This window comes from Odocoileus virginianus, chromosome 4, assembly GCF_023699985.2.
Source record: "Odocoileus virginianus isolate 20LAN1187 ecotype Illinois chromosome 4, Ovbor_1.2, whole genome shotgun sequence".
In the NCBI taxonomy this organism is placed as follows: domain Eukaryota; kingdom Metazoa; phylum Chordata; class Mammalia; order Artiodactyla; family Cervidae; genus Odocoileus; species Odocoileus virginianus.
The window spans coordinates 51,407,122-51,419,124 of NC_069677.1; the positions used below are offsets into that span (position 1 = coordinate 51,407,122).

The 12,003-nt window shown below is 42.8% G+C and overlaps 1 protein-coding gene and 1 non-coding gene across 9 annotated transcripts in view; one reads left to right on the plus strand and one right to left on the minus strand.

Annotated features, from left to right (window-relative positions):
- PLCH1 (phospholipase C eta 1) overlaps positions 1 to 12,003 on the plus strand; it is a 260,884-nt gene that overhangs the window by 56,497 nt on the left and 192,384 nt on the right. For all 8 annotated transcript variants that reach the window (XM_070466543.1, XM_070466550.1, XM_070466549.1 and 5 more), the window contains exon 2: positions 3,526 to 3,644. In XM_070466543.1, the coding sequence (XP_070322644.1) occupies positions 3,566 to 3,644 (79 nt within the window). In that variant the 5' untranslated portion in view covers positions 3,526 to 3,565. The remainder of the gene's footprint in view (positions 1 to 3,525; positions 3,645 to 12,003) is intronic.
- On the minus strand, positions 11,109 to 11,181 carry TRNAG-CCC (transfer RNA glycine (anticodon CCC)). Its single transcript has one exon. It is a non-coding gene; the product is annotated as a tRNA-Gly (tRNA).

Consider the following 12,003-nt stretch of genomic DNA (forward strand, 5'->3'; position numbering starts at 1 on the left):
AAAATAAGGACCACAGTGTCCATGGCAGTTGTCTTTGGCTGATAAGTGATACCACTATAGAAGTTCTTTTTTGGTTTTCCTACTTGCTTCGAGCACTAAAAATGGATAAAAATAATTTGTTAAAGATAAATACACACATATAAACATTTTCTGTGACTTTCCCATCCACTAAAAAAAATTCAGATTAATCGTGTTTCAAAGGCAGAATTTGAAACTAGTTTTAATAAGTCAGTTCTTTACATGATATTCCTTAGTCACTGTCAATTAATTATTAATTTTTTAATAAGGATTGGAGATTTAAATGTTCTGTAGAGTTCCAAATGTAACATATATTAAATAGCAAATATTAAATCAATGAAAGTGTATTTTAGTATCTATTTTTACCCATTATGTTCACACAGATGGGATCACAAAACGCTCAAAAGTCTCCTGCTTTGGGACTGCTGAGCCTGGAGTTCTGCTAGCTTTCTTGAGTAACTCGCAGTGCCGTCTTGCACGTTACACCTACTGTCCTTCTGGCACACTGTATGGGCTTTGGCTGAGCTGGTTTCTGAGGTCCCTTTCAGTTGCTTCTTCTTCCTCAGTGAGCACCCGGCCCCTGGCTCAGCTAATTCTGGTTGTGGCTAAGGTTGGCTTTGCTGCATAGCGGTTGCTCCCCCTGCCTCTGCCCCGCTGACTCCATTCATCACCTCCAGCTCCACTCCCTCTCAATTTTGAAATCATTTGCTCTGACTCTGGAAGCCAGAGCAGGCGGTCCCTCCCTTCAGTCTTGGGCTGGAGGGAATTCAGGAAGCGGCATGTGACGAAGCGTCACTCGTGTTTACCAAGGGCCTGTGGTGTGTGCACAGCTCAGGGCAGCTTCCTGGCTGCTCTTCGGCAGCACGCAGATGCCAGGGGAGCTAAGACATGCCAGTAATTAATCAAAATAGGGGACGCACAGCCTGGAGACCATAGTGTTCAATTACTTATCTTTGTGTTCTAGTTTAATCATTTAAACTGAGTCCTCTCCTCTTAAAAACACCTGCCCAGCAGAGCTTGTCATCCAAACATACAACTTGAAGTCCCTTTGCTACTCACCCTAGCAGCAGAAATGAGTCACTTACTCCAAGGTCCTCATCTCTCCCTTCATCTGATTAGAAGGAAGGGCCAAATGAGGGTCAGGTATGTGTGTGTATGTTCTAACTATGTACAAATGCACCTTTTTTTTTTTTTCATCTTTCCATCCCACTAATCTGACTTGGATTAAAAGTGAACAGAGAGCAAAATAAAGAATGAAATAAAGAATAAAAGAATAAATAAAAGAATAAAATAAAAGAATAAAAAACCAAATCATAAGATCAAGTTAGTAAGGAAAAATTAGCATGAGTATAGAGCTCTCCTTAATTCTGGATAACCTAAAATATTTCTAGTATAAATCATGAATATACTTTTGTAGGAAATAGTTACTACTGGTATTACTGAAAATTATTTCTAGTTTGTAAAAAAGGTATTCTTACTAAAAACATAAAGCACACATGTATGCAAAATTGAGTACGTGGATGTATATAGAAATGAATATGTTGTGCTTAGTTGTTCGGTCGTGTCCAAAACTTTGTGACCCCGTGAACCATGTCACGCCAGGCTCCTCTGTCCATGGGGATTCTCCAGGTAAGAATACTGGAGTGGGTTGCCAAGCCCTCCTCCAGGGGACCTTCCCAACCCAGGGATCAAACCCTGGTCACCCTCATAGCAGGCGGACTCTTTACCATCTGAGCCACCAGGGAATCCCAGAAATGAATATATGTATAAATAAGTAAATGCATAAAAAGACTGGAATGATGCACACCAAGCCAAAGTTATCATTCCAGGAAAGGGACATGAAATGAGGCAAGTGGGGATTTTGGATGAAAATATTTTTGATGTATCTCAGTATTGAGTTTTTTTTTTTTTAAAATTGGTGAGCATATCTAACTATATCACTAGAATACTTAAAAAAAAATATCTTTGTAGTATGGGTTATTGGGTGGGGAGAGGGCAGGGAGGGTTGCCTCCATAATCGTTAGTCTTCTGGCCCATCTTACAGTTGGTTGCATGGGTGATTTTATCTTGGTGGGGTGGGACTCATCTTCAGCCTGAGGGAGTGGGAGAAGCAGCCAGGTGTAGCCAAGTGTCCGCATGCTTAGTCCTTTAGTTCTGCCCTGCTTTTTGTGACCCTTTGGACTGTAGCCCGCCAGGCTCCTCTGTCCATGGGATTTTTCAGGCGAGAATACTGGAGTGGGTTGCCATTTTCCTCCTCCAGGGGATCTTCCCAACCCAGGAATCGAACTCTTGTCTCCTGTGTCTTCTGCATTACAGGCAGATTCTTTACCCGCTGAGCCTTTGCAGAAGTCAGGTGGGGGTGGGGTAAGAGGAAGTGGGGAGTTAGGCCTGGAGTCAGAGAAAAGGGAGGTGAGGTTGTGGTTAGGGGAGGGAGGAAGAATGAACATCAAGGAGCCAAGGAGAAGCGGCTGGCAAGAGCTTTAGGAACCTCTCCTAGTTGTGGTTCCATTAATGAGTAGGCACAGCTCTGGTCATTTATTTTCATCAGCACTTACTGACTGCCTTTAAGTCTAGATTGCTTTAATAGGACAGATGACAAACTGTTTCCCACCTGTGGGTTTTCTTCGTGCCAGTCTTGCTTGGTTTTCCCTGGCTTTATTTTGTGATCAGAAAAGGAGTTGGAATTCTGAAAAGTTTCTTTAGCCAAATGCTGGGAACAAAGAGAACCTTGTTACGCACATCAGCTTTTGGAGGGGTTTAATTTATCAGCTCGGATCTCTGCCTTTCAAGTCCTTGCTCTGGTTAGCACTGTGTTTCTCTGTCCGTGGAGGGGCAAACCTTCTGGAGAAGCCAGACCCACTGCTTGTGCACCCGGCTCTGATTACACAAGTAAGCTCAGTCTGGCCAGAGGCAGGCCCTCGTGGTCCTAAGTGGCATCCATAGTGAGTCCAGAAGAGGGAGACAAGCTTTGTTACTATGTTTGCTTGGCCCCCGGCTACATGGACACGTTACGGTTTCTAAGATCTCCATGGACGGATCATAACTGTAGTCCTCTGGAGTGGTGTTGGCTTAAAAAGTCAGGAACTGGGAATGACAGTCACCCTTCTGTTATCACCTCCCCTCCTGCAATTGAGCTTTCCTGAAAAGCGACCAGCTTGGACTGGTTCGAGTCCTGGCTGAGTGGGAGAGCCCTGGAGCACAGAGTCCAGTCTTGAAACTTGCTCCCTGGTGGTGGATTGGTTTTCCCCCAGGACAGCGGTACCTTTGAGCCCTGTAAGGCGCTATTAGAAAAAGCTCCAGCGGTGGTGTGTTAAAGGACCTTCTCCTGGGTGGGAAGACTTTGGGGGAATTTCTTGGGGCCTGGGGGGTACCAGCTCCCCGCGTGGAGGAGGTGGGAGCGCTGTGTACCGCCCCCGAATGCCTGGGGCCTGAAAGCATCAGGCGGCCAGTGTGGGCATGTGGCTGCCACTTTCTTCATTTCTTGTCTCTTTCTGTTTCCCTTGACAGGGCAATTTGGTTTTGATGCTGTGCCAGGAATCTCCTGACAATGAGTTACTGGAACTTGGAGAAAAGGAGTCGTGTGCAGTACCGCAGGCATTTTCTGGTGGACAACAGTCCGTTTCACGGTCAGTTGCCTTTTCTGCTCCTGTAGTTGGACCTTCTGTTTCCGACAGCACTTTTATTCCAGCACTCCGGATGCAAATGTGGTATAACTGTTGGGTTGAACCAAGAGCTTGAGTTAACTTGCTGATGAAAAATTTCCCAAGAAGCCCCACAGGACTCCTGCCCACAATTGGAATTGGCATGCCTCACCGCAACAACCATAACCGCATCATCACTTTCTACCTTGAAAGTTAGTTTGTGTCAGGCCTTTCCTCTTCTTCTGTGCTGTCAACTCCAGTCATATTCCTTCCTTTCTGATGTTTGAAATTTGAGGGGCTAGACCCACAGTTAGTATTCAGTTAATATTGGTGGATCATCAATCAGGGCTTATAACCAGCCTGGTCTGTGCGTTCTATCAGGCACCATATAGAACGGAGCAGGTCACGGCACATAACTGGGACAGGGTGGACGAGTGGGGCTGTAAATCAGAATGGTCGACATTCGTCATTTTCGTGTAACAGGGCGGACGAGTGTGGCTGTAAATCAGAATGGTCAACATTCGTCATTTTCATGACAAACTAAGATGAATTGCTGTTACCCTGCTGATAGACAGTTAGGGATAAACCGTCAATCCTAATATCAGGATGCCCTTGGGTGAAATTGACTCAAGACTTGAGACGCATGTGTTGGCAGGATTTTGGGAATGATCTCCATCAAGAGCTAGCGGAACTGTATCAAGAAGAGAGATTTCATGAGGAGTGGAATGCTGCCGACCAGAAACCTTAACCTAAGCTGCCTTCCCATCTGTCAGTTTGGTTTCTCTTCCTCAAGTTAGTGCAGACATAATCTTTTTTTATTGTTTTAAATGAACTTTAAGATAAACTTTACTTTGTCAAAGCATGCTTTACCATTTTTTTTTTCATGTTAATTATACCACCTTGCTATGGAACTTTGCTCGGTAGAGGATGCCTTCATTTACAGGTCAGAAAAGGAGGAAGAGAGGAAAAGACCAGCCCAAGTTGGCATAACCAGTTATTAGCAAAGTCAGATCTAAAATTTTAGCCTCTACCCTTCCAGGCTGACTCTCTCGGCATTGTATCGGTGAAGACCTCCTAGCAAAGGAGATGAAAATGTTGTGACTTAACACTTTGGCACTGAGTTCTGCTTTGTTTTCCTGTGAGCCTCATCTAAGGACCCTGTTCCTAGCATCATCTCTATACAGTGTTTGCTGTTAAAAATTTACAAATTTGTTTGCTGTTACAAAGTATGGTGTTTTCTGTTACAAATTTACTTGTAATAATAAAAAAAATGATAATCAAGGAAACACAGGAGTTAGAAAAATTGCATTCTTTTTCCAAGTTTTGTGCAAGTTTTGAAAAAGTTCAGGTTTTATTCATTCGTTATCTTAGAATACCTTTGTCCAGACATTTAAGGCTCTAACAACCTAAAAACAATTTTCTGTGGATTTTTATAGTTGTGTTACCACTTAGTGAATTACTGTATTGTTGGTAGTTATGCTGATGGCTTGAGAAACACGGTCCTACCAAATTCTTTTAACACCTTTGCCATAGTTATATTCATCCCATTTTATGGAAGGGGAAAGAGGTTTGCGGACGTTGCAAAGTGGTGATCTAAAATCAAACTCATATCTGCTTAACTCCAGAACCCCACTGTTTTCTTCCAGGCTCCATCTCCATTTTAATAGAGCAATTAACATTCTGAGAGGTTGAAGTTCTATTCAGCAGTGTTTGCTCGGCTATTAACTAACCATATCTGATCTTGACCAAGTTATATAATCCTTCAGATCTCAGTTTTCTCCTCGGTGAAACGAGTGTGCCGTTTTCCATAATTTTTTAGATTCTTTCCAGTTCTGGTCTCTGAGATTCCATAAGTATTTCTGAGGATGACATGTGTGTGTTTTTCGTGAGCCGTCTTGTCTCTAAACATGAGATACACAAGGGGGCAGCAGAATACTTAGAATATAAGTTGGTTCCTTCTTACATTGAAAAATTACTCTTTTGAGAGGATTTAGAGATAGCAAATCATCTCAAGATTAAAAGGATTAAAACCAATTAGAATTATGATTCTCTTCATTAATAATAAAGCAGTAACCTTAAGTATTTCTGATAGTATAAAATATCATTTTGGATCTCTGTGCCAAAGGCTGTGTAATTCAGGAAAGAATGATGCTTCTGCTCTTGCGCTGTGTTTACCTATGTGGAAAAGTAATGCCTGTGAAGACAGGGGTTTATTTAACTGAAGGGAGAATTGTGAGGCTTCTTAGTTTATTTTAAGCCAAGGGAGCACTCGTGATATCATTTTTATAGAGAATGTGTAAACATTTCTGAGAAAAGATAGGGGACAGGACGAGTTGAGTTAGAAAGGTCAGATTTCTTTTAGAGGAGCTTCTCCAGGTCTGCTGGTAACTCTCCTAACATAACCAAGGCAAACAAAAAGAAACAAAACCCCATTCATTATAAACAGAAAAGAACCATTTCCTCTGCAAGATAAGAGATGTTTAGAATATGCATACTTAAGTAGTATTCCCAGGAGGAAAGAGCCAGGTTAAAATGAGGTGGGCTGCTCTGGTGGCTCAGTGATGAAGACTCCACCTTGAATGATGGAGATCTGGGTTGGGAAGACCTCCTGGAGGAGGGCATGGTAACCCACTCCAGTATTTTTGCTGGGAAAGTCCCAGGGACAGAGAAGCCTGGCAGGCTATTGTTCATGGGGTCGCAAAGAGTGGGACATGACTAAAGGCACTCAGTTCAGTAGTTCAGGCATGTCCAACTCTTTGCAACCCCATGAACTGTGGCAGGCCAAGGCTTCCCTGTCCATCACCAACTCCTGGAACTGACTCAAACTCATATCCATCCAGTTAGTGATGCCATCCAACCATGTCATCCTCTGTCGTCCCCTTCTCCTCCTGCCCTCAATCTTTCCTAGCATCAGGGTCTTTTCCAGTGAGTCAGTTCTTTGCATCAGGTGGCCCAAGTATTGGAGTTTTAGCTTCAGCATCAGTCCTTCCAGTGAATATTTAGGACTGATTTCCTTTAGGATTGACTGGTTAGATCTCCTTGCAGTCCAAGGGACTCTCAAGAGTCTTCTCCAACACCACAGTTCAAAAACATCAGTTCTTTGGCACTTAGCTTTCTTTATGGTTCAACTGTCACATCCATAAATGACTACTGGAAAAACCATAGCCTTGACTAGATGGACCTTTGTCGGCAAAGTAATGTCTCTGCTTTTTCATATGCTGTCTAGGTTTGTCATAGCTTTTCTTCCAAGGAGCAAGTGTCTTTTAATTTCATGGCTGCAGTTACCATCTGCAGTGATTTTGGAGCCCAAGAAAATAAAGTCTCTCACTGTTTCCATTGTTTTCCCATCTATTTGCCATCAAATGATGGGACTGGATGCCATGATCTTCATTGTTTGAATGTTGAATTTTAAGCCAGCTTTTTCACTCTCCTCTTTCACTTTCATCAAGAGGCTTTTTAGTTTCTCTTCACTTTCTGCCATAAGCGTGGTGTCATCTGCATATCTGAGGTTATTGATATTTCTCCCAACACTCTTGATTCCAACTTGAGTTTCATCTAGCCTAGCATTTTGCGTGATGTACTCTGCATATCAGTTAAATAAGCAGGGTGACAATATACATCCTTGACGTACTCCTTTCCCAATTTGGAACCAGTCCATTGTTCCATGTCTGGTTCTAACTGTTGCTTCTTGACCTGCATACAGATTTCTCAGGAGGCAGATAAGGTGGTCTGGTATTCCCATCTCTTTAAGAATTTTCCACAGTTTGCTGTGATCCACACAGTCAAAGGCTTTGGCATAGTCAATAAAACAGAAGTAGATCTTTTTCTGGAGTTCTCTAAAGCCACTGAGCGCCTGCAAGCTCTCACATAGCTTACAGGTGGGTTATAGAAGTCAATAAAAGTAAAAATAAAAATGTAACATTTGTATACTGTTTCACAGTTCATAAAGTGCATTCAGAGCCTCCTTTTCTGAATATAGAGGAGGTGAGTTCTCATTGGAAACAATGCAGAAAATTACCCACAATCCCACAAACCAAAGAGTAACACTAACCTTCAGTTTCTGTCCAGTCTTTTATCTATTCTCATTTTTTCAACAGTCCTGACCTAGGAATAGAATATTTTGAACAGGTAGGAAATGGAGGGTGCTGGCTAACAGTAATGAGCTGGTTGAATTGACTTAATTCTGTGTCGCTGAGGAGAAGACCTCTGGTAGGAATCATGATGAGGTTTTTTTTTTTAATTTTAATTTCCCACCTGTCTGTCCTTTGCCCCGATTTTTAGTGAGTCTGTTGAATCCAAAGGGATTATAAGCCTATCAAAGAAGCCGATTGCTAGAGGCTTTTTCTAGTTGGATTTGTTTCTAATTTGTTTGATGTAGAGAAAAAACTTGGGCAAAGAATTATTTGTTCTGTATGAACCTTGCTTTAATGGCTTATATTTTTGTAAATTGTTCTCATTTGAAACTGACCTGTATCCTCAGCTCTTTCTCTTGGCTGTCATGAATTGCTTCATTTTTTTCTGACTTAGGACACAGATTCTTAAACCAATTGTCAGTATATTTGCCATTTAACATATGTAATTTCTAATGTACATAAACTTTTTCAAACATTTGAGCTTCTCCAAGTCATCTTGGAGGTGACTTAATATTTATTTCTAGCACTGCGTGTTATAATTGTGATATTAGAAAAGCAACCTAAGTAAGATTCTTATTTGACTGTAAAATTTGTAGTTACCTTTGCACTGGCAAAAAGCAGCATGTCCCTTTGGGGGGAGGTGGTTGGGTGTGTGTGTGTGTGTGTGTGTGTTCCTAAGTCCTTCCTGACCATAGGCAGACCAGTAGCAAGGACTGACAGGTTTTTAGGACAAATGTCATTTATTCACAGAAGAAGAGTGGAGAGGTTTACCTCACTGGAATTCCATACTGTCAGATCCTGCCTGGTAAATATGCAAGGAGAATGAAGTTATATAGAAGTGAATTAGGGTTCTCATTAATTTAGGCCAGTTTATTAGCAAGTTATGACTTAAGCAGCCTGCCTGCTTTAGGGGTTTTGGGCATTACTACCTATTATTATTTTTTTTAATAGAGTATCGTTACTTTACTGAATTTACCGGAAAAGCCTAGGCTAGCCATTTTCCAGCCAATGGCTATATAAACATACTCTTTTGGGTCCAGAAAAATACCAGTGCATAGAGAATACCTACTAATGTAATGATAGTCAAGATATTGTGGGCATCATTAAGATCAAAAGTATCATTTCTTGGAGAGGAACACTACATGGAAAAAATTTCAAAGACAAATTGAGACAAAGAGTTAAAAAAAAAAAAGGCCTTAAAGGAGAGAATGTATAATATATATAAATGTTGTAAATTTAATAGAACTAATTTTGGAAGCAGCTTTGCCCAGTGGATTCCCCTTTAGCCCCATACTCAGGCAGAAAGCATGGAGGACAGGTCTGTGATGTTAAGGGCATCTTGCAAATAGCCAGAGGCAGTGAAGGCTCAGCAAAGAGAGCGAGGCCTCTTGCAGGGGTCACCTCCAAGTGGGTTGCTGTAAACTTTGTGCTTTGGACCAAGTTTCCATGTCAGCAAATGCTGCTATTTAGGACAGATGACCTCTAAACTTCTCCCTAAGTGTTAAAATGTCAAGAAATGCTTGTTTCCCCACCTCCCCTCCTCAGGCCACTTTTAAATAGAGGCTGTTTGAGGAATTTGCTATGAATTAACTGACCATTATTGACTCAATAGACATAAGTTTGGGCAAACTCTGGGAGATGTGAGGGACAGGGAAACCTGGCGTTCTGCAGTCCATGGGGTTGCAAAGAGTCGAACAGGACTGAACAACAACAGCAAGCAACCAAACTGGTCTACGTGCTTATTCCTCGCTAGGGACAAGTCAGGGTTCGCCATTCAGGCCTTAACAAGGAGACACTTGTGTGTAGTTAGACATAAACTTTATTGTGAGCTGGTGAGGCAGGCTTACTCAATAACCTTTTGGTCATGTGATGGTCTTCCTTCATCTCTTGGAGACAGAGAAAATTCTCAAAGCCTCAGCAAAATGGTTTTTATATCAAAATTCAAAATTCACTATTTTTACTCCTCTTCCCCCTGTTTTTTCTTTCTTTCTTCATGATGGGCTTTCCATTTATAACTTGTTTATTGAGCATTCTCAATTTACTGTAGCATATGCACAAAGTTGTTTTATTTTTCACCAATTACTAAAAGATAAAGCAGCTTTCCTGGTGGCTCAGATGGTAAAGAACCTGCCTGCAGTGCAGGAGACCCGGGTTTGATCCCTGGGTTGGGAGGATCTCCTGGAGAAGGAAGTGACAACCCACTCCAGTATTCTTGCCTGGGAAATCCCATGGACGGAGGAGCCTGGAGGGCTACTGACCATGGAATCACAGCGAGTTGGACACGACTGAGCGACTAACACTAACATGTACAAAATTGTTTTATTTTTCATGTTGAAAAATAATCTTTGCAACATCTTGGGCAAATTCTATTAATACGTTTTGGCTACTTTTGGTTGTTGAGGTGCTGTGTGCTCATGCATGCTCAGTTGCTCCCTACTCTTTGTGACCCTATAGACTGTAGCCTGCCAGGCTCTTCTGCCTGTGAAATTCTCCAGGCAAGAATACTGGAGTGGGTTCCATCTCCTACTCCAGGGGATCTTCCCGACCCAGGGATTGAACCCAAGTCTCCTGTATCTCCTGCATTGGCAGGTGGGTTCTTTACCACTGTGCCACCTGGGAAGCCGACTTGAGGTTCTAGTCCAGTTTGAAATGTTAAAGTCAAACTCATTTAAATCCTGTCTCCTCCCTTACCCCTGGCTTAGGGCTGAGGGTGGGCATTCTTCTGGCCCTGCTATAGTTCTTCCCCTTGAAGAAGAATTCAAAGCCCTCAGATTTTGGTACTAGGAAGAGAGATGGGGGAAGCAAAGGCCTTTGAGCCACACCCCAGCTCCCGTTTGTTTGTCGTTGGTGGTGAGATGATCAAGACTCTGGTTCCATCTTCTGTGAATGTTTGGTTTCACCCTGTCACCTAGGACTCTACAGAGAGGACCTGCTGTCTCCCTTCAGCCCCACACGATGTCCATATCTAATTCCCTCTAGCTGAGGCCTGGCTTCCCTTGCCCTGAGGACTCATGGTGAGGGGGCGTGGGTGATTGCCTGGTCCCTGCCCTCTTTCTTATCTCCATGTTTCTGCACATGGATTTCTGTGGGCTTTGGAGGATGGGTCGGGTATGAAGTTGCTCCTGTTCTCCCAGACTGGCTGACCACTGTCTGTCTCTTCTCACACTGTTATGGGCGCTACCCCCATAAGCCTTAGGAAGCCTCTCTGAATTATCTGCATTATTCTTTTTTTTTTTAAATTTATCATTTATTTATTTGACTGTGCTGGGTCTTAGTTGTAGCATGCGAACTCTTAGTTGGGGCATATGGGATCTAGTTCCCTGACCAGGGATCGAACCTGGACCCTCTACATTGGGAGTGTGGAGTCTTAGCCACTGGACCACCAGGGAAGTCCCTGCATTATTCTTTTATAGAGACATTACTTGGCCAACAAAGGTCCATCTAGTCAAAGCTATGGTTTTTCCAGTAGTCATGTATGGATGTGAGAGTTGGACTGTAAAGAAAGCTGAGTGCCGAAGAATTGATGATTTTTAACTGTGGTGTTGGAGAAGACTCTTGAGAGTCCCTTGGACTGCAAGGAGATCAAACCAGTCTATCCTAAAGGAAATCAGTCCTAAATATTCATTGGAAGTTCTGATGTTGAAGCTGAAACTCCAATACTTTGGCCACTTGATGCAAAGAACTGACCCGCTGGGAAAGATTGAGGGCAGGAGGAGAAGGGGACGACAGAGGATGACATGGTTAGATGGCATCACTAACTGGATGGATATGAGTTTGAGTAAGCTCTGGAAGATGGTGATGGACAGGGAAGCCTGGCATGCTGCAGCCCATGGGGTAGCAAGGAGTCGGACACGACTGAGTGACTTAACTGAGCTGAAATGAGCTCTTCCCCAGCTTGTCTCTGGGAGTGACTGGTGCTCTGGTTTTAATTCTCAGAATACTGTCTGTGCTATTCCATGTGCCTAGGCTGTACACGTAATAGGGACTCAGGTCATGTGATTTTCAATAGATGGAATCCTACCCTCCTTACCCCTGGCAGTTCTCCTTGGTCCTCTCTAGAGCCACGTCAGGCTGGTGTATGTCCACTAACATTTTGGATTCAAGTGATGTCCTTTTCCCAAAGGTACTGGTGTTCTTTATTGTGCTTGCTTCTTGCAAGATTGTGTGTCTGGACTAATCAGACCCAAACAACGATCAGATTTCTAAAAATC